This window comes from Eptatretus burgeri, chromosome 9 (assembly GCF_056783735.1).
Source record: "Eptatretus burgeri isolate ZD-2024b chromosome 9, Ebu_testis_v1, whole genome shotgun sequence".
Classification (NCBI taxonomy): domain Eukaryota; kingdom Metazoa; phylum Chordata; class Myxini; order Myxiniformes; family Myxinidae; genus Eptatretus; species Eptatretus burgeri.
In genome coordinates, this window is record NC_140969.1 from 19204431 (window position 1) to 19226930 (window position 22500).

A 22500-nucleotide genomic window follows, 5' to 3' on the forward strand; every position below is an offset into this window, starting at 1 on the left:
CGATAACAAACTAAATCACACAATAACAAACTAAATCACATGATTGATTAAATCACACAATAACAAACTAAATCACATGATAACAAACTAAATCACATGATAACAAACTAAATCACACAATAACAAACTAAATCACACAATAACAAACTAAATCACACAATAACAAACTAAATCACATGATAACAAACTAAATCACATGATAAATTAAATCACACGATTACAAACAAAATCACACGATAACAAACTAAATCACACGATAACAAACTAAATCACACAATAACAAACTAAATCACATGATTGATTAAATCACACAATAACAAACTAAATCACATGATAACAAACTAAATCACATGATAACAAACTAAATCACACAATAACAAACTAAATCACACAATAACAAACTAAATCACACAATAACAAACTAAATCACATGATAACAAACTAAATCACATGATAAATTAAATCACACGATAACAAACAAAATCACACGATAACAAACTAAATCACATGATAAATTAAATCACACGATAACAAACTAAATCACACAATAACAAACTAAATCACACGATAACAAACTAAATCACACAATAACAAACTAAATCACATGATTGATTAAATCACACAATAACAAACTAAATCACATGATAACAAACTAAATCACATGATAACAAACTAAATCACACAATAACAAACTAAATCACACAATAACAAACTAAATCACACAATAACAAACTAAATCACATGATAACAAACTAAATCACATGATAACAAACAAAATCACACAATAACAAACTAAATCACACAATAACAAACTAAATCACATGATTGATTAAATCACACAATAACAAACTAAATCACATGATAACAAACTAAATCACATGATAAACTAAATCACACAATAACAAACTAAATCACACAATAACAAACTAAATCACATGATTGATTTAATCACACAATAACAAACTAAATCACATGATAACAAACTTAATCACATGACAAACTAAATCACACGATAACAAACTAAATCACACGATAACAAACTAAATGACACAATAACAAACTAAATCACATGATAACAAACTAAATTACACGATAACAAACTAAATCACAGGATAACAAACTAAATCACAGGATAACAAACTAAATCACACGACAACAAATTAAATCACATGATGATAAACTAAATCACAAGATGATTGACTAAATCACATGATAACAAACTAAATCACATGACAACAAATTAAATCACATGATGATAAACTAAATCACATGATGATTGACTAAATCACATGATAACAGACTAAATTGTGTGATCGTCCATGTGGAATGCCATTGAAAGAACAACTGTGAGGTAAGACGGAGGGAGATGCAGGGTTGTGTCTTTCTCTACACCAGACGGCGACAGAGCGAGGGACCCATGCCACGATCAGCACATTTTACCACAAAAATTCAACCGCGATGCGGAAACCCACGTTCAGGGCGGGCCTGGTGCATCTGTTTTTCATGTTTGAGCCTTCTTGTTACCCTCATCAGAGGGTATTGCATTTGGGTCTGATTGTTTGGTGTCTGTCTGTCTGTCTGTCTGCACATAATGTGCTATCCTCAGCCACAAATGCCACCTGGTGGTAACCAGTATTACATGTTATCTTTTTTCAACCGAGTACAGTACCTTTATTAAGTATGTGCAAAGAGAATGTGAGTACGTCTATAAAATATGCACGACTAGAATGCGAGTACAGTATGTCTATAAGGACGTGCTATTAGGAACGTGTTTTTTTCTATAAAGTACGTACTGTAAGAATGTGTGTACATCCGTAAAGTACGTACTATTGTAACATGGGTACATCAACAAGCACACACAATTGGAACGTGAGTACGTCTATAAAATACTATGATTGGAACATGTATCTTTCTTTAGTCATATATGATAAAAGCCTTATTCTGTTTGTCTGTTTGTCTGTCTTTCTGACAATTTTCTCTTACACTACTCGAGAAGGGACCATGAAACCCATATCATTATAAAGGTCTTTGTCCAAGGAGTTCCATTTGTATATAATCTTTTCCATTATGAATGACGTTGCAGGTTGTTTATCATTTAGGTTACTTCACCCCTCTTTTTACTGAAGAATTACTCGATGGTTGAAACTCGTGAGATTGTTATTTCAACATTGTTCGATCATTATATAATTTTAACGTTGTATGTATATGTGCATCACAAAGAAGATAATTGATTTAGGATTATATATTAACACAATTCGGCGACTCTTGAGAGTGGTAATTCCAATCATTTGAGAGTGGCAATTCCACGGAATTTCTGCTAATTTGCACATATCTTGCGAGTTTGTGAATTGGATGTTCTTTTGACTGTAATGAATCATGACATATAGGAACCATGCTGTTGTTGTTTTGATAATTTACAGTGAAGTTGGTAATGGAATAATGACAAGAAAAAGAGAAATCAGAGATTGCAGACCTTCGCCAGGACCTGTTTTGTGTGGTGTATTTTGTGTGTACTTTGTGTACTGGTGTGTTATGTAATTAATAAGAGACATAATTAGAACTGCCACTTGGTAACTGCCGGCAGTGATGACCGGGTACCAAGATATCCCGCTTTGTGCAACCCTGCTTTGATCGGATACCTGACCCTGACCCATGACATTTTAAATGATTATTCAATTGAATTTAGAATGGGATTAAAATTAATTCAATTCAAATCAAATGGAAGACCAAATAGTTAGTCCTGCATTGGAGTAATCAGAAGGAACCCAAACAATCAAAAAGCAAAGATGAAGTAATCAAGATGAAGTTTGGAACCTGGATAGGATTCACATTTCAGCTGCTACTCCTCTACCCTCAAACCCATTCAGGGACAGGCAAATAAGCCTTATTCAAAAAAACAAAACAAAAAAAAAAACCCAGATCAAAACAATTAAATCATTCTGGCTGCCAGGCCATATGTCCAAATCAAGTTGAAATTTAAACGTGGTATTCCTTATCATGACTAGACCATAATTGTGATGTTTCATGTGGATTAATTAAACGGTTCATGAATAAACATTATTTAATATTTTTCTTAAATCCAATATGGTTGCCAAACCATTACCAATCAATTATTCCTTAAAAAACGTGTACACCCAAGGCTTGGGGAACATTTATTGAAGATTCTCCTCGATCTGTCCAGCCGTTCTCGAGAAGGTTTTTTTTTTAATAGATGTGAGGGTAAATCCAACATGGCTGCCAAACCATGTGACCAATGACATCATATTTGTGAACCTTTTGTTCCTCATGGACAGGTGGTCATACGTGTAAAGTTTTACCTCTATCTGTTTAGCCACTTGAGATGAAGATTTTTGAAGGTTTTATAAAAAAACAATATGGCTGCCGAATCAAGTGACTGATGATGTCATGAAATTTTTTTGTGTGGACTCAAAAATTTTCATACTGATCGGATGTAGCATTCTACATATGTAATTATGATGTCATAATGAAGGCACCTATGATGCCATTAAAAAAAATCACACTCATTCCCCATGAGGTTTACTCGCCATGTGCCAAGTTTCAATTTTTTGCTTGGTGTGGTTTCAGATACAGAAGTCCAATTTTTCCCCCCGTTGTTCCAATATGGTTGCCACACCACGTGACCTTTGACATCATAATTATCATTAAAACATTCTACATGAGTAGTCACATCAATGGTGAAAATTTTGGCTCAATCCGACAAGCGGTTGAGGAGAAAAACACGAAAGTTCTGTGCAGACAAACAAACAGACAAACAAGCCGGTAGGCAACGAGGGATCCGCCAGGATTGAAGCGCTGGATATGATACTTTTAATTCTGACCGATCCACCGACGAAGATTCATTGCCAAGACGTATTGGTTCACATACAATTGTTCCTCTGCCTGGCAAGATTTTTCCTATTGCGTATTTTGCCAACTGGCACTCCTCATAAAAGAATGACGGTAAATAGACACCCTATTTTTGAAGGACTACCATTTGCAAAATAAAACCTAAATCAAAAATCGGCTTGAGTAAATTAGGGAAGAATTAAGTAAAAAATAAAATGTGTCATTATTTTTGTTGACATTACCTCAGATGATGGCAAACAGAGTGGATGTCAGAAGAACATGAAACAAAACGAGAGAGAGAGAGAGAGAGAGAGAGAGAGGGAGAGAGAGAGAGAGAGAGAGAGAGAGAGAGAGAGAGAGAGAGAGAGAGAGAGAGAGAGAGAGAGAGGAAAAAAAAAAAAAAAAAACATAAACAGAACAACAGATGTTCAGGGAAATATGAACCAGACCGTGGGTAGCGCAAGAAGACTTCCTGGTCGGTTGTTTTTGATGAACCTGGCGGTGTAGCGGATGATAACATAACGGGTGGTGTAGAATTTTTTTTTTAAAAGATGTTTTTCTAATTACACATAACTTGATTTATACCATATTATTAGAAACCCACAAAGGCAGAAATGCCGGTGATTCCATTTGTTTTGGATCCTTTTACTTTGGTCAATAACGTTTGGATGAGGAGAGATCGAAGGTGGAACGACGGTGTAGTTCCTTACAAACACTGTATACACACATTAAATGACGGTAAATAGACACTATTTTAAAAGGACTACCATTTGAAAAATAAAACCTAAATCAAAAATCGGCTCCGGTAAAATTTTCTAAATATCTCAAAGTGTTTAATTCCGAAGTGTCATTTCTCCACATTCAAAACTGGAGGACAAGTATTGAAAATAGTAAACGTGCTGTTTTTCGGCTGCTGAATAGCAACGTGTGGTTGTTTAGGCCTAAGTCACATTTGCTCTACGGCGAGGATACGGCGGCCGTACGCCCTCTGAATTGTCAGAAACGTGCGGCGGCCGCAGAGTTTCTGCGGTGGCCTCAGGGTGGCCCTACGCCGTTTGGCTATCTTTTACAGGTCGTAAGGTCGCCATGGAATTATAACGCGGAGTTATAACTTTTTTAATTTCGACGTTCGCCGTAGCAATTCGATAAGCCGAAAAAAAAAACTGGTAAAAAAAAAAAAAATTAACCCATTCGTTACCGTCCGTCTGGCCGCACGTTCGCCTTAGGGCCCCTGCGGTCGCCTTGCGGGCACCTTGAGGCTACCTTGCGTCTGCCTTGAAAATTATATGGCCGCCGCAGGGCCCCCTTAAGGTCACCGTGCGACATCAAATCAAAGACCGTACGGCAACCCCACGTTTTCGGTCTCCACAATTTCTAAGACCTAGGCCAAAGTCACATTTGCTCTACAGCGAGGATACGGCGGCCGTACGCCCTCTGAATTGACAGAAACGTGCGGCGGCCGCAGTTTCTGAGGTGGCGGCCCACGTTTTCCGTCTCCACGATTTCTAAATACGCCATGCGGCTACCCGAAAAATAAAAACATATGTGACTGCTACATTGTGTGACCGTGGAAATACTGCGGCCGCCGTATAATTGCTAGTGGCCGTAGATTTTGGAGACCCCACAGCCGCCGTGGCAAATGTGACTTAGGCCTAAATACGCCGTGCGGCTCCCCGAAAAATAAAAACATATGTGACTGCTACATTGAGTGACCGTGGAAATACTGCGGCCGCCGTATAATTGCTAGTGGCCGTAGATTTTGGAGACCCCACGGCCGCCGTGGCAAATGTGACCTAGGCCTTAGCAACGAAACTCAAACGCGCACATTCCTAGCCCATATGGCACCTGATCGCCAAGTTTCATCGAAATCGGTTTGCTGGTTTGTGCTGTGGAGCCTCGCGTTGCAGAGACACACACACAGACACACACACACACACACACACACACACACACACACACACACACACACACACACACACACACACACACACACACACACACACACACACACACACACACACACACACACACACAAAACCCGACAATAAGGGATATCTAGTGAATCCAACAGACAGACAGACAGACAGACAGACAGACAGACAAACAGACAAACAAACAAACAAACAGAAAGACAAACAAATGGACCCAAATGCAATACCCTCTCCGAATCCTTCGGCGAGGGTAATAAGGTGGATAGAGAGGAGGAGAAAGTTAAATATTCCACTATTTCAATGAGGTAATGAAGAAATAGTATATAATGATATAAAACTGCCCTCTTGCTTTTAAGAACAGGAAGAAAAGGAGAGGAGAGTACAGAGAGTTAGGGTGGTGGTGGGGAGCAGAGAGCGGACAGAGAGTTGAGAGAGGGAGGTTGAGGCTTTGGGGTGGGTGGAGGGGGTTGAGGAATTGTGGTTGGCGAGGGGGGTTGAGGAATTGCGGCTGGAGAGGGGGGTTGAGGAATTGCGGTTGGGGAGGTGGGTTGAGGACTTGTGGAGAGGAGGGGATTGAGGACTTGCTTGTAGTAAGAAGGGGATTGCAGTCTTCGGGTTGTGGGTGAGGAGGGTGCCGGGGGCTGGGGGGGGGGGTTGAGGACTTGAGGTCAAGGCATTTACATTTTGTGGAATTTCCATGGGTACCTGCAAGTCTATACAATAAAACTGAAAAGGTCTGTTTGTCCGCTGTATGAACATAAACTTACGTCGTGAACACATCATCTACACACCACACAAACACAAACATCAGCACGCAAAATCTACCACACAGAACAAGTCCTGGAGGGGGTCTGCAATCTCTGGTTGCTCTTTCTTGTTTGTACATTGTATCATGTCCAATACAAAACCTGCACAGCACAAATTGAAGTCACAGCATTAATTGAGCTATTGTCTTACCTTCCACAAGCTTTTTTGACTTCTCTGCTGGTCTCCCAATAAAGACCTTGCTGATGTAGGCCCCAATGTCACCTCCTCGGCCTGGAATCTCTTTACCACCAACAATGCGAATACCAAATCCATTTCCTAAACCGAAGCATACAAAGGGTGTTGGTTATAAACAAAATCAAGTGATTGCAACTTGCATAAGTGTGTGTGTGTAAAAGTACCTTTGTTCTCTTAATGTTATATTTCTCAATCAAATCTAACTTTATTGCTTTTAGGAGCTATAATATATAGTATTTATATTGCTTTTCATGTGAAGATGTTTTAGTAGTTAAAACCACTGATGATGGTCATTGTTGCTTCCATATAGCTGCAAAAAGGACCAGTAAATTGCATTAACATGTATAATGATGAAGTGGCCTATCAGGAAAATTAAATGGGGGTAATCGGTTACAGTTTTGAAAGCAAATTTGTATCTTCTGTAAATCTACTCCAAATGTCAAGAAAAACATGTTACTTTGTCAATAAGATTTTAATCGAAAACAAATAACCAAATGACAACAATATGAAGCAGTTGTCATTTTCCTAAAGTTGAGTTTTCGGGTTGCTGTAAATTCTCCCCAAATAAGAATCAAATATTTAAACACATCAGGCACAAATCCACCCTGCAGGATGCCCCTATTGGGCAGAACCCTTGCTGCCATTGTTGGTCATGTGAGACAAGGGTTCATAGTCAATATTCCAGTTAAGAGGTACTATTGGATATTTAGGTGATCTAGTGCAACTTTCCAGCTCAAATTATGAATGAAAATCCACTCCGTCTGAGGAATGGCTTCCAGTTATTGTATGACAATGCTTTCTGGCCCTTTGGGTTATGATGCATGTGTTGGTTTGACCATGTGCTTCAGACTTCAGGTTGTGGTGCACGTGTATGCTCGTGGGACAGGCTTTGTTGGACTGTGTACTTTGGCTACGGGACTGGGGTGCACGCCCCAAGCCTGTCAAAACGTTTCATGTTTAACTCTTTTTTTAAATTAAAAAAGCAGTCTTAAAAGAGATGCACAGTGGCTCTCAAAGTTATTGTGTGACCATATATTCTCGACCTGTGGGTGAGGATACATGTGTTTGTTCGATCATGCTTCCACAGTGAAAGTGCACTGCATGAACACCAACACATTGATGAAAAGGTGATTCAACATTCTTAGGTGCAGTATTTGAATGATGCATTGCTGTTTTTCTATGAAATATTAGATGCAAGACTATCTAATTTATTTTCAAGAGAAACAATGGATTTTATCAACAAAAAGTTAATCGTGTAATGTGTCGTAATTTTGGATCGGTAGGAAATGACTCGCCGTTGAGGTTTCGAGCATTCGCCCTTTGTGAGAGCAAAATAACTACCTCTCAAAACATCAGCTGCACCTTGTTTTCCCATTGTGATGGAAGTAATCCGATGAACTTTTCGTTGATAAAAATGCTTTGTTTGTCTTGTCTGCTGATTGAGAATGACAGTACCCTTTACAGAGACTATAGTATCCCATTTCGTTTTCAAGAGAGTCTGACCGAAAACCAATAAAACAGGAGACGTATGTGGGCCGTGGGTTGTTCAAAAAGTCATATGACCAAGATACCGACAACAGTCCAACACACATGAAAGAAAGCATAACGAGGCAAATATAGAAAATGCAACTTCCTGCATAGTTGCAGTAGGTGAAGCAGAAAACTTCGCACGGCTAAATGCAGTGTCTGCTGCAACACTGCTACCCGCAGTATAAGTCAGCCTACAGGCTTTAGAAGCATTTGTGGCAATGGCAGCCCCCCACAACTTCCCCCTGGATAATCAATCCAATCCACAGATGCATTTCTGGCTCAATGGCAATTTCTTTTTAGAGGCACCTATGTGAAAAAAATGTAAAAAATAACCAAACATTATAGCCAACCTAAGTATGCCTTCTTCAGTTCAAAGATCAAAGTACTCAGTCAAAAAAGCTTATCAAACTAATACACGCCATGCATGCTGGCACGAAGACCAAGGCTTAGGGTCATATAAAAAGACATGCATCCTCACCTACAGAGCCCGAATGCATGGCCATACTCTAAACATTTTCTGTTTAGGGACCACTGCCAATTATCAACATAAATTGGATTCCCAACCTGTCCTCTCCCCCATCCCAGAGATGATGTAGCATGTCGCTCCATGAGGGATAATATCCGAGTACCACCTCCCATGTGCCACACCAGCACTTGCTTAAAGGCCCTGACCAACCGGGGTGCTGTCACATGTCCACCCTGGTTTACCATCTCTTACACAGTTAGTGAACTTTCAAAATTGTATCTGGGAAAGAAGATATTAAGGTTAAAATGCAAATACTTATACAGGCTTTCCAAGTCGTTTTTGGCAACAGACGGGGAGAATATATTCCATGCTGATGATGGACAGTGGCTTAGAAACACATCTGTGGATTGATTCCCTTCCCAAGAAGGGGACTGACATTTCTAAAAATAGGGTTCTAAAACCTGTATAGGCTGACTGATACTGCTGATCATCAGTGTGGCAGCTGATACTGCTTTTAGCAGTGGGTGGATCTATGTCGGAGAACAAAAGTATACCTGAAAAACTGTGGTCTTTGTTGTCATGACGCAAGCAGATACGGGTATATGGGAAGTCAAAGGAACGTACAGAGATCTGAAAACGAATCCATAAGAAATGAAAACATCAATTATAACCAGTCTTTTCAATAACATTCATTCAATAATCAATGAGTAGTGTTTACAGGTGTATCTGATTCGTAACATCCAAGGTGAGTCGTTCATGCTGGTGTGGACACATGCTTTTCAAAGGTAACATTATTAAATATAAAACTCCTTCACTGATCTTGATCTGTTTTACTCTCACTTTCTCAACATTTTATGTACTGTACATAGTTTACAAATCAAAAAGCAATATGTAGCTCCTCTAACCCAGGATTTGAGAACTTCACATTAAGTAAATGTCGTACCCGTGCGCCATGGCAGTCTCTCAGCCTTTCCTTCACTTGCTCCTCATGAAAGGAGTCTCGAGGCTTGTCAAACCAGTTGGTATCCTCACGGCGCAGATGGTATGCTTTGGGAGAGAGCATCTCTGTATCATTAGTGCAACCCTGCCTCAGGGGTCGACATCAAGATGGCTCCTAGGCGAGGCAGTTAAATGTTATTGTCATGACGTTTGCCTCTTCACCTGTGCAATGTAGTTACTTGCCTTTTCAGGTGAAGAATGGTGAGCCTGCACTGTACCAACACTACAAATGTGCACTGGGCTTTCTATTTCTCCTGATGACAAACCGCATTGTTATAAAGGGGATTAGGATGGAGGTGAATTGAAACTGGAATCATGGTGTGTGTGTGTGTGTGTGTGTGTGTGTGTGTGTGTGTGTGTGTGTGTGTGTGTGTGTGTGTGTGTGTGTGTGTGTGTGTGTGTGTGTGTGTGTGCGCATGTGCGTGTGCATGTGTAAAGGCTTGAAGTGAATTTTAACAAGAGAAACTTTTTGTTCACATATGGATGGAAAAAGGACACTGAAAGAGTGACAGTGTAATACTAACATGAGAGGTATTGGACCAAAATCAGTCTAAATGATGCACCATTGTAGTGTTGCGAAAAAGCCAAACGGTGAAATCTCCAATTACCTTATTTGTATAACTACTACTTTTTCTAATTTAATGGCTCCAATTAATGCTACCTTCTTATGGGAACAGTTCCACAAGTTTTCCCTCACCATACCCCTCCACCTCCATCACTCTTCACCTCCACCTCTCTTATGTTCCTCTCCACCACCTCCTTCCACCTCTATTTTGGTCTGACTCTTCTCCTACTGCCAAACTGCAATCATGTCAAAGGCCTGCTTGACCAGATTCCCCTCATGAGCATGCGCCCTAATAAATGCAGACATGCCTCCCATTCCCTTTCACAAATATCCCTAACTCCTACCTATGGGCATCAATGGGAGGGTAATGTGGGGGGGGGGGGGGATGAACATGTCCCCCTCCCAGTATTTTGACGAAGGGGGACAAAATATCGATCCTCCCCCCACACTTTTTTGCTCGAATATAACAAAATGCACTGCTCTGTACATTCCACACAGGTCTGGATGTCGGATGTTCCCCCAAATGCATCAACTAATTTATTATGAATAAATCCGATATTTTTAAGTCTGTACCGATATTTTTATGGTCAATCGTCACCCTGACACCTGTGTTATTACTGGGAAATGTGTAGTTTACCATGTAAATGTGTAGCCCACCCGCTCATTAATGCTTCAGTCACATTTAGCTCGGCGGCCGTAGGGTCTAAAAAATCTACGGCCACGAGCAATTATAGGGCGGCCGCAGTATTTCCACGGTCACACAATGTAGCAGTCACATATGTTTTTATTTTTCGGGTTTCCCAACCTTGACCGAACCCAGTACCTGCAGAGCCGAGCAGCCGCAATGCCACATGGCTGAGGAAGTCACATTGCAAGGCTTCTTCTTCTTCTTCTTATTCTTCTTCTTCTTCTTCTTCTTCCATTTTTCTTCACGCGGCGGCCTGATTCAGCATTATCTTGTAAAACAAGTAATCTATAATCATATACATTTTTCTCCTCCTTGATAATTAATTAGTTGGGCGAAATGCGACCCGGAAACGATAAAAATGTTATCGGACAAAAAATTAACGGACATTATGGGACAAAAAAATCGAGTTATCGGAAGTTAACTGGTCCGATAACGATAAATGGGAGTTAACTTCCGATAATAGTCCGATAAAAAAGTAAACTTCGATAATTATCTGTTATCGGATTATCGCTTTTGTGCCCAACACTGGTGGCAAACACCTATATTCCGATCTCTCGCGGTAGCGCACGGTGGACGCAGACTGCCACGGAGGCCGTACGGCGGGGGTAGGGGAACCGTGCGTCGACCCTGCGTTGCCAGCAGGTCGTCACACAGACCGCAAGCCCACCGTACGCCCTACGTACGGTCGACGTGGAACACATCTACGTCATGGCTACAGCTTGTCGAATTGCTACGGCCAACCTAGAAATGAAAAAAGTTATAACTCCGCGCTCTAATTCCATGGAGACCCCTACGGCCTGTAAAAGATAACCATATGGCGTAGGGCCACCCTGAGGCCACCTCAGAAACTCTGCGGCCACCGCACGTTTCTGTCAATTCGGGGGAAGGGGGGTACGGCCGCCATATCCGAGCCGTAGAGCAAATGTGACTCATGCTATAAGCATGAAATAAATAAGAAATGAATAAATCGATAATAATTAAGGCCTAAGTCACATTTGCTCTACGGCTCGGATACGGCCGCCTTATCCCCCCTGAATTGACAGAAACGTGCGGCGGCCGCAGAGTTTCTGAGGTGGCCTCAGGGTGGCCCTACGCCATATGGCTATCTTTTACAAGCCGTAGGGGTCTCCGTGGAATTAGAGCGCGGAGTTATAACTTTTTTCATTTCTACATTGGCCGCATCAATTCGACAAGCCAAGCTGTGACATAGATGTGTTCCACGTCAACCGTACGTAGGGCGTACAGTGGGCTTGTGTTATTTGTGCGGCTGCCGTAGGCTCTTATCAATGAAAAATGAATTTTGCCAACCCCCAAAAAATTACAGCGGCCGCATTATTTCCACGGTCGCCGTAGGGTAGTCCGAAGGCATCCCTGTGTTCACCGTATGGTGGCCTTGCGGTCTGTGTGACTACCTGCGGGCAACGCAGGGTCGACGCACGGTTCCCCTACGCCCGCCGTGCATCCTACGTACGACCTCCCTGGCAGTCTGCGTCGACCGTGCGTCCACCGTGCGCTACCGCTAAAGATCGGAGTATAGGTGTTTGCCTATACTCCGAACTGGTATATTCAGTTATATATATTATAGTTATAGTATAACAGTTATATATACTGGTATATTCCAAACTGTTATATTTTTATTTCAGTAAAAAAAACAACTGGTATATATACCCACTCGTTACCGTCCGTCTGGCCGCACGTTCGCCTTAGGGCGCCCCTGCGGTCGCCTTGCGGGCATCTTGCGGGCACCTTGCGTCTGCCTTGAAAATTCTATGGCCGCCGCAGGGACGCCCTAAGGTCACCGTGCGACATCAAATCAAAGACCGTACGGCACCCCCACGTTTTCGGTCTCCACAATTTATAAATGCGCCGTGCGGCTCCCTGAAAAAAAAAAAACATATATGATTGCTACATTGTGTGACCGTGGAAATACTGCAGCCGCCCTATAATTGCTAGTGGCCGTAGATTTTGTCAACCCGACGGCCGCCGTGCAAATGTGACTTAGGCCTTAGCAACGCCTTTACCGAACAACGATATATGGAAAACTTGCAAATGTGCAGTTCACATAATTAACTTGATGTCCTCTTGGCATTACAACTCTTTTCTATCACTTTCATCACTCTCATCACTGTCCTCACTCCAAGCATTATCTGACTCTTCCTCATCTACTGAATTATCTTCCATGCCATCCCCATCATCCTCATGTGGGCCTGTGAGGGACTCTGGAACTGAACTTCCTGGATACCAGTCTGGTTCAAAGCAGTTTTGAGACAACTTCCATCCATAGTTTGTCAGACTCACCCCACCAGTTGGATCTGTCTGATCAGCTCTCTTCCAGATTCTTGCCACATAGTACGCCCTTTTCATATGATTACCAAGTGTCTTGGTGCACGGGGGAAGAGAGGCACAGTTTATGTTCTTTATTCTGGCAAGGGGCTCCTTTTCGTCACCACCACCCATTCGCATGAACGCCTTGTATCTGGCTTCATTAATGTCAGAGGTTTTGAAGCCATACCACGGGCGTAGCCAGGCTGAGGCAGACGAGGCTGTCGCCTCGTCGCTCATTTCCTGAAATATGATCTGGCCTGAGCCCTCTGGCCATCTGAGCTCTCTGGGGAGTAAACTATCAAAGCTACCTGGCAGTGCTCTGAAAACTCTTATCTCCACACCTAAATAGGACAATACCCCCCCCCCCCATGTTAATTTAATGTGGCTGAAATGAACATTAACATTTAAAAATTTTGAGCATTGAAATTAGCCAAGAATAGGTTTCTGGGCATCAAAAATGCATTGGCTTCTGGGAGCCGCTCAAGGCCCCCAGACCCCTCGCCGTAATGGCTTCGCGACGTTGGCACTTGCAACGCTGTGCGACGCGCACCGTCACATCAACCAGGTTCACCTCTTTTCGCCTCATCGCTTTTGGACCTCTGTCTATGCCCTTGCATACAGCACACAGACAAAGGATGTAACAGCTTGGACGTCTACCTCCTCAGCTGTTAGAGATCGCAATGCCATGGCAGCACACCCGATTTCTTCAATAATTACATTGGAATCAGTCAGCATAGCAAATGCCTCAGCAGACGTCAGCGATGAGTGGAATACAAGGTTTCCAGATTTGTTTTCTCGTTTGTCAACGAGGATTTCCAGGAATCGTTCCTTTATCTTCGATATCAGACTTTGTGTAGTTTACCTATCAATGTCATCCTGTGTTCCTTCAAGAGCAAGAAACTCTTCTTTGTACAAATTGAAAATTACTGACGCCAACATGGGAGTTTTGTTTTTGATGACTTCATTTTCGAGGAACATCGACAAGTTTTTGAAGGCTTCAACGTGCATCTTCCGATTCGACGTTTGCTCTTCATCTGTCACATCCAGTCTTACATAGTCACGACGACAAGTGTTATGGTATTTGGCTTCCTTCCTTCTTCCCCTAGTCCAATGATCCTAGTATCACACTTTTTCTTAGCAGCAAGAAGGATTGCCTTGCTCCCGTCTGTGGTCAAACATTGGCTGAGGGGTTCATTTTTCTGCAACTTCCTCTTCTGTCCACAAAAAAGACATTCCTGTCCAAGGACGCCTCTCGTGCTGGTAAAAGGATGATCGGAACTTGAATGAGTGGTCTTCTGAGGTGGTTCGGATGGTTCTGTTTTTGGAGGTGCTCCTCTCTTAACAGCACAGAATCGACAGAGGCAAACTGAGTGGTAATATTTGCCTTCTGGGCCCTCAGCTGTTCTGATCTCTTCCGAGGTGTTCGAAAACTTGTCACTTTGAATTGCCTTTCGCCGTCTGGCAGCATTTTTGGCTGTTTCCCAGTTGCTGGAATTGAAACACTTCAGGGCACATTTCTTTTCTCCTTTCTTTGCAAATTATACAAATGGGGACATCATTTGCCATGATCTGTAAATAACAAAAAAGGACAGAGACCAATGCATTATTTGCCACATTGTAACAAAAGACAGAGATGGTACGACTCCAGGAGGAAACTTTCAGGGTGAACTCAACATTTTCAAGCACTTGAGTTGGCATTGTAATATTTCACCATAAAAACATGGGTATAGACACCTTATTTGTGATATTATCATGCAGTGTTTTTCAGATATTAATGAAAATGGGTTTTTCCGCAATGGCGTTGCTAACTGAGTGGATGAACTAAACATTTACATGGTAAACTATACATTTTCTAGCAATAATGCAGGTGTCAGTGTAATGATTGACCATGAAAACATGGGTGTAGACACCTTGTATTATCATGCATATTTTTCCAGATATTCAGCAAAATAGGTTTATCGGTAATGGCGTCACTAATTGAGTGATTTCAGGGGGAAAGCCACGGGTCAGACCCGGCAGCAATACATTTTTGTGATGTCGGTGGATGATCACATCAGCCCTTAAGGTCAAACGTTCCGGCACTTTTCACTTGAATAAACCTTCTGAGCTCCTGGACTATGATAGAACAAATCACACCATGTTTTTTTTTTAAGGTGATGACGTGGGTTGACTGAAAAGTGATGGTGTAGCTGCCGGAATTGGTAGCAGCTATGTTTTTCAGGATGGTTTCCATGGGAACCCCTGGAAATTACTGTATTCACCTAATTAACATAAAATGACAACAGATTCATTAATTTTCAAGATAGAGAAGAAACTTTGGTATCACATTGATCAGCATCGAAGGGGTCACGCATTTATTACATCAGATGGGAAGGGAATAAACACACACACACACACACACACACACACACACACACACACACACACACACACACACACACACACACACACACACACATATATATATATATATATATATATATATATATATATATATATTATATCAAGCCCTTTCTAACTACTCACTCGCTGATATTAAAAATCGGTACCTTCCGGGTGACGTAGAAAGCTGAAATTTTGCATGGACATGGAAGCCAGTACACCAAGAAAATCACAGAATCATTGGGCAACATCCATAAATGAAAATATAAATAAATGCAAAATCAAATGCAGATGAGTGACCCAAGACAATGCAGAAGCACGGTTCGTATGCTTACACAATATGTAAGCATACCGCACGATTATTTATACATACGAGCCGAAACCCGTCACAGACGGATTCCGTTCATTCAACCACCCTCACCCACACTCGAGGGACATGGACTGGACAGGGCGTGCTTGCCCCCGCCTACTCATCCCCCGCCCCTGCCCCATTCCCCCCCCCCGCCTCCCGCCCGCTGCCTTCAATTTGCTTACCCCAGCCCAAAAATTTAATTACACCGGCCCAGCCCCCACCTCTTCACTCCCCGCCCCCGTCTGATTCCCCGCCCCACTTGCCCCCGCCCCCTGTCCACCCCCTCACACTCAACCCCGCCTAATTCACCCCAGCCCCCGCCCACTCATCCCCCACCCATTCCCCCCGTCTCCCGCTTTCAATTTGCTTACCCCTGCTCAAAAATTTGCTTACCTTGCCCCCCGCCTCTTCACTATCTGCCCCCGTCTCTTCATCCCCCGCCCCCGCCTCTTCACTCCTCGCCCCCCATCTCAACGAAAAGTGTTTATTCTGCTTCAGAGTTGAAGGTTGACTATTGCCACTATGTGCGATGCACTCTTACAGGTAGGAAGTTTATTTCAGTCCAGGTCACAATACCGAGAAAAACGTGACGCGACTGCTAGGAGGAGCACAAAATTGGTCCTTCAGTATTAATATATAGAAGATACAATGTTTCTTGTTACATTTTTTGTGTCAAATTCACATTCTGAGGTAGTCAGCATGTGCAGAAGAGGGTTTTACATTGCAGACGCTATTTTTTAGGAGTGGAATTACACCTCTCAGCGGTAACGGTCTGTCGACGACAGAGGTAATGGCGTCAGCAAATGACCGATGATGTCATGACGTCCTGACGCCTCTCGGCGGTGACGTCACATGTCGCCATGTAAACGAATGTAAAACGAAAAGTGTTTATTCTGCTTCAGAGTTGAAAGTTGACTATTGCCACTATGTGCGATGCACTCTTACAGGTACGAAGTTTCTTTCAGTCCAAGTCACAGTACCAAGAAAAACGTGACGCGACCACTAGGAGGAGCACAAAATTGGTCCTTCAGTCTTAATATATAGATATTTCCAAAAATGCAATGTTTGTTGTTATGAAGACAATTTGGCTTCTCTGGCAAGATTTGTTCTGTTAGGTATAACTATTTTCATGGAAAATGCAAATTCAATTAAAAAATATGCAAATGAGGCAATTTAGCATTTGTGATGTCATAAACGTGTGACTCCTTCAATGCTGATCATTTTGACACCAATTTCACCTTTCTGTCTCAAATAGCGTGGAAGTTATACGCATTTAATTGGATTATAATGATGGTTTTAATTGTTACCATAAAGGCAGCTAATTGAGGATTTTGGAACATTTTATTGAAAGTCAAAAATTGTTTCTAGAATATATATATATATATATATATATATATATATATATATATATATATATATATATATATATATATATATATATATATATATATATATATATATATATATATATATATACCTATTACAAAAATGCAATGTTTGTTGTTATGAAGACGATTTGGCTTCTCTGTCGAGATTTGTTCTGTTCGGTATAACTCTATTTTCATGGAAAAATGCAAACTCAATGAAATAATGATTATGAAAATGAGGTAATTCGCACATGTGATGTAATAATCAGGTTTCCCCTTTCATGCTGATCAATTTGATATGAAATTTGTTCTCAGTCTTGAAAATTAACGAATTTGTGGTTATTTTATGTTAATGAGGTGAACACAGTAATTTTGGGCGTTCCCATGGAAACTATCCTGAAAAACAGCTGCCATCAATTCCAGCAACTATACCATCAGTTTTCGGTCATCCCACACAATAACCTTTAAAAACATAGGGGCAATACCCCTGGGTACTCACCTGGTAATGGCTGGATTAGATAACCAGGGACTCACTGGTCAGCATGGATGACCCACAAAATATGTAATGGAGAAGAAAGTAAATACCGATGGATTTTTTTCTTTCTTTCAATGCTGTGAACAAACTTTGGTACATCACGGGTGATAAAGGTTGTGGTCAATTTTCATCCAAATTGTGTGTGTGGTTTCTGAAAAGAAAGGAAATACATATTTTGGGGGACGACCCCCATTACATCCCCTTCGAGCCCTATTTTTCTAATGTCATGAACAAAATTCAGTACACCATGGGTGATGAGGGTTGTGGTGAAGTTTCATCTGAATTGTGTGTATTGTTTCTGAGAAGAAAGCAAATATCTCTTGGGGGGGGGGGGGAGCAACCCTCTGTAAACTCTCTCCGTAGATCCCCTCAAACCCCGAATTATTTTTAATGTCGTAAACAATCTTTGGTATGTCACGAGTGATGAAGTTTTTGGTCAAGTTTCATCAGAATTACATGTGAAGTTTCTGAGAAGAAAGCAAATACCTATTTTAGGGGGGCAATCCCCGTAGATCCCTTAAAGGCCCGATTTTTTTTAATGCCATGACCAAACTTTGGTGCATACACGGTGTTGAACATTGTGGCAACGTTTCATCGAAATCGTATGTGTAGTTTCAGAGAAGAAGTTGAAAATATTTTGAGATGGATGGACAGATGGATGGACGGACGACGCGCCATCTCATAAGCTCCTCAGAACTGCGTTCCAGGTGAGCTATAAAGCATGTTGTGATTTGTTCTACCAGGGGGAGCGGTGGGGGGAGGGGGGCAGTGAGGAGTGGTGTTTGACTGATTCGCCACAGCTCGAAATTGTTCGAGACTGAGTGGGGATTCATCCAGCATCAAGATGCTTTGACTTGGGACCAGGCAAAGGTGCAGTTAAAGAGACAATCACATCCAACAGAAAATAGAAAAAACAACATGATTACAAGTGAGTATTAACACGAGTGGTCCTGTCACACCTTGACGATTTTGCCAGCGTATGCCTGGCGTATGCAAAATTTGGCTAAAACGCTGGCACACGTCGAATACGTTATGGGTAAGTTTGTATACGTTAAGAGCACGCTGGCATATGTCGTAGTACACTGGCTTTTTTTCGTAGTACGTTGGCATACATCGTAGTACGCCGAGGTGTTAGACAAATTATCCATGCTTGAAATTTTCTGACGTATGCCAGCGTATGACTCACACATTCCGCATACGCTGGCATAAGTTGTAGGCACGTTACGCGATCGTTAACACACTACTTGTAAGTTACTCATAAGTCGAAACACGTCGGGGTAATGTTTAGCATACCCGAAACTTATTTCTAACCTATGAGTAACGTGTTGTAGGCACGTTACGCGATCGTTGGTATAAGTTATGTATAAGTTATCGAAATGTTCTGTGTACGTTAGTAATACGTTATGCATTTGTCCAATTCGTAATGAATACGCCAAAAAATGGAAAAAAACATTAACACTTCAACGTAAAAATATATATTTTTTTTAAACAAAAAAAACATGGAGTCTGAAACACTGACGGGTTCCTCCTGTGAACCCCATTTTTATATACCAATTCCCCTAAACGCTGCCAATACGCCATTATACGGTAGCTGCAAGTTAGAAACACGTTCAGTAAGTTCAGTGGTCGTCCGGAAGACGTCAATCAAATATGTCTACATACGTCAACGTGCTTTGGAGATCCGTTACACATAGGTTCAAAGCACGTTACTCATAGGTTAAAAATTAAGTTTCGGGTATGCTAAACATTACGTCGACGTGTTTTGACTTATGAGTAACTTACAAGTAATGTATGTCGACGTGTGTCAACGATCGCGTAGCGTGCCTACAACTTATGCCAGCGTATGCGGAACGTGTGTCATACGTCGAGTACGTCGATAAATTTTCAACATGCTGAAAATTTCTCGGCGTATGATGACGTATGCCAGAAAACTACGACGTATGCCAGCGTACTACGACGTATGCCAGCGTGCTCTTAACGTATACAAAACTTACCCATAACGTATTCGACGTGTGCCAGCTTGGTTCGGCAAATTTTTCATACATCGGCATACGCTGGCTAAAACGTCAAGGTCTGACAGCGGCTTCACACTTCGATGTCTAGTGCGATTATGATTTGAATCGTCGAGCCACAGCCTATGAATAGCCTATGCCACGTGATCGTCGGCGATACGCTGCCGCGCTATGCATAAGTTAGACTATCGTTGGGCATAGGTTGTGAACGCCGACAACACGCTCAGCATTCGTTGATATAAGATATCTATATGTGATTAAAACGTTCTGTGTATGTTACGAATACATTATGCATACATCCAACACGTTATTATACGCCCAAAACTTAAAAAAAACATCAATAGTTCAGCGTACGCCAGCGTTTTACATACATTTTGAGACCTTTCCATACGCTGGCTAAAACGTCAAGGTGTGACAGCCCCTTTAGCATGGTTTCACACTGCAACACTAGCTAGTTAACAGGTTTCCAGCCTATGTTATTTTCAGAATCAAACTTCAGAAAATTAAAAAATCAAATACAGTGGCCTGCAAAAGTATTCACCCCCCTCCAAAGTTTTCACATTTTGATGCCACCTGAGCTTATTTCATGATGCTTTAAAATCAAACTTCATGTATAGAGTCTTCATAAACTATTCCAAAGTGATAAAGTTGAAAAATGCAAATAAAATGTGAATAAGTAAGATTAACACAGAAAATCAGATGATTCTCAGTTTCATATGGGTATTCAAACCCTTTGCTGAATTAACCCGAAATCACTTCAGGAGCAAATTATTTGCTTGAAAGGTTAAAAATAAGTGTGATAGGTTTCACCTGCATGTAATCAGTGGTTTAACTTAGACATTAAGTTTCCCCACTTATCCAAGGAGTTTTAAGGTGCAACTGACTTGGTCAACCACAACAAGGCAAACATGAAGACCAAGAAGCTTTCCAAAGAAGTCAGACATAAAGTGGTGGAGAAGCACCGTTCAGGAGGGAGATAAAAGAAGATTTCAAAGTCACTCATTATCCCTTTGAGTATGGTGAAACAATCATTAAAAAGTGGAAAGCCTGGTGTTGGCTTACAGTAAGGATGGCTGGCTTAAGATCTTAAGGTCTTGAGTTCAAGCCCCTATCGGCCAATGAATTAACACCAGATGGGACTGACAAGGTTTGCCTTTTCCTTCCTTGCAGTTGTCACAGCAGGAATTTGTAATTTGTTTGTGGTGCTGGCAATAACTCACCAACTCTTCACAAAGGACAGTGTGGGATCTTTAACGTCCACCAACTATTACTGGCAGATGGGACACCTGGATTAACGCCCACCATTGTTCATCCGCGGCTGATGATTCATCGTCAACTTTTTTCATCAAACATACCAAAGGAAAGATGGTTATGAACCCTTGCCAGAGGCGTTGGTGCAACCGAATGCTGCAAACTGAGGCATTGTGAATTTCCTGAGGAAAATCACATGAAATTGCAGTAGAATTGACAAAAGCAAAGATTTCAGGCATCAAACTTGAATCTAATGTGTCAGAAATATCGGCATGCCAATATAGTCGCTAGAGCACTTCAAATTGGCTTCACTCGTACTAATAGAGATACACTGCGCATTGCGCCTCAAGGTTTATTATGAGGCCTACGTGGCTGGATTTCATTCGTTGGAGTAAGCATGTACTACATGGTGTGCATGCACTGAAAATGTATCACTTATGCGTGAGTGTTGATATGGATAGACATTTCCACTGCAGTGCTGTGTTGCTTCATGTTGTCTTCTGAAGGGGCCTCTTTACTCCCCCGTAGTGGAATTTAAAACAAAGAAAAGTTTATTTGGTCATTGTTGCATCGGAGATTATTGTACACTCAGAGTGCTAAGGGTCCTCAAAAGGCGGACCGCGGTCCACATCCAGACCGCAGGCATCATCAGTATGGACCTCGAGCTAATCCTAATCCATGAAAAGACCTCAAGTGTTTATCCATCAGACATACTTGATAAATGATAAACACCAGAAGGGATTAATGCAGGAGATGATTAATGAGGAGATTTATATCTATTTAACAAGGAAATCTGACACAGGAGGAGGCTTTTTGGCTCATCATGCCTGGACTATAACAACACCAGGGGTGTGCTCCATCAGCAAGAAGAGGGAAAGAAAGATAAATAAATGTGTAGTCAGAAGGCGGAGCCCCTTGCCAAGCTTATCTAAGGACCAACCACTGTACATTTTGGGGAGGGAAAGGGGTGAAGGGGGAGGGGGTGTACATGTTTGTCGATCTTAAAGATTTAGGATGAAAAGTAGAAATAACAATAAAAGTATGAAATACATCTGTTTTGTGAGTGCAATAATAAACTTGGGCACCGAGAAGAGCTCAAAATTAAAAGCACCACCCTTTTATCAGTAATATTATTTCAAAGAAACATGGCAAACATGGCCAGATTAAGTGCTCAGAATGCAACACAGCAAAGAGCATCTATAATCAACAATTTGCAGGGTCTAGACATGCCCGGTCATCACTATTCATA

At 41.6% G+C, this 22500-nt stretch overlaps 1 protein-coding gene across 1 annotated transcript in view; it reads right to left on the reverse strand.

Moving 5' to 3' along the window:
* PCLO (piccolo presynaptic cytomatrix protein) overlaps nucleotides 1-22500 on the reverse strand; it is a 321244-nt gene that overhangs the window by 135956 nt on the left and 162788 nt on the right. The window contains exons 9-11 of the mRNA XM_085893761.1: nucleotides 9719-9840; nucleotides 9330-9405; nucleotides 6735-6860 (exon numbers count right to left, since the gene is read on the reverse strand). Coding sequence (XP_085749887.1) covers nucleotides 6735-6860; nucleotides 9330-9405; nucleotides 9719-9840 — 324 coding nt within the window. The remainder of the gene's footprint in view (nucleotides 1-6734; nucleotides 6861-9329; nucleotides 9406-9718; nucleotides 9841-22500) is intronic.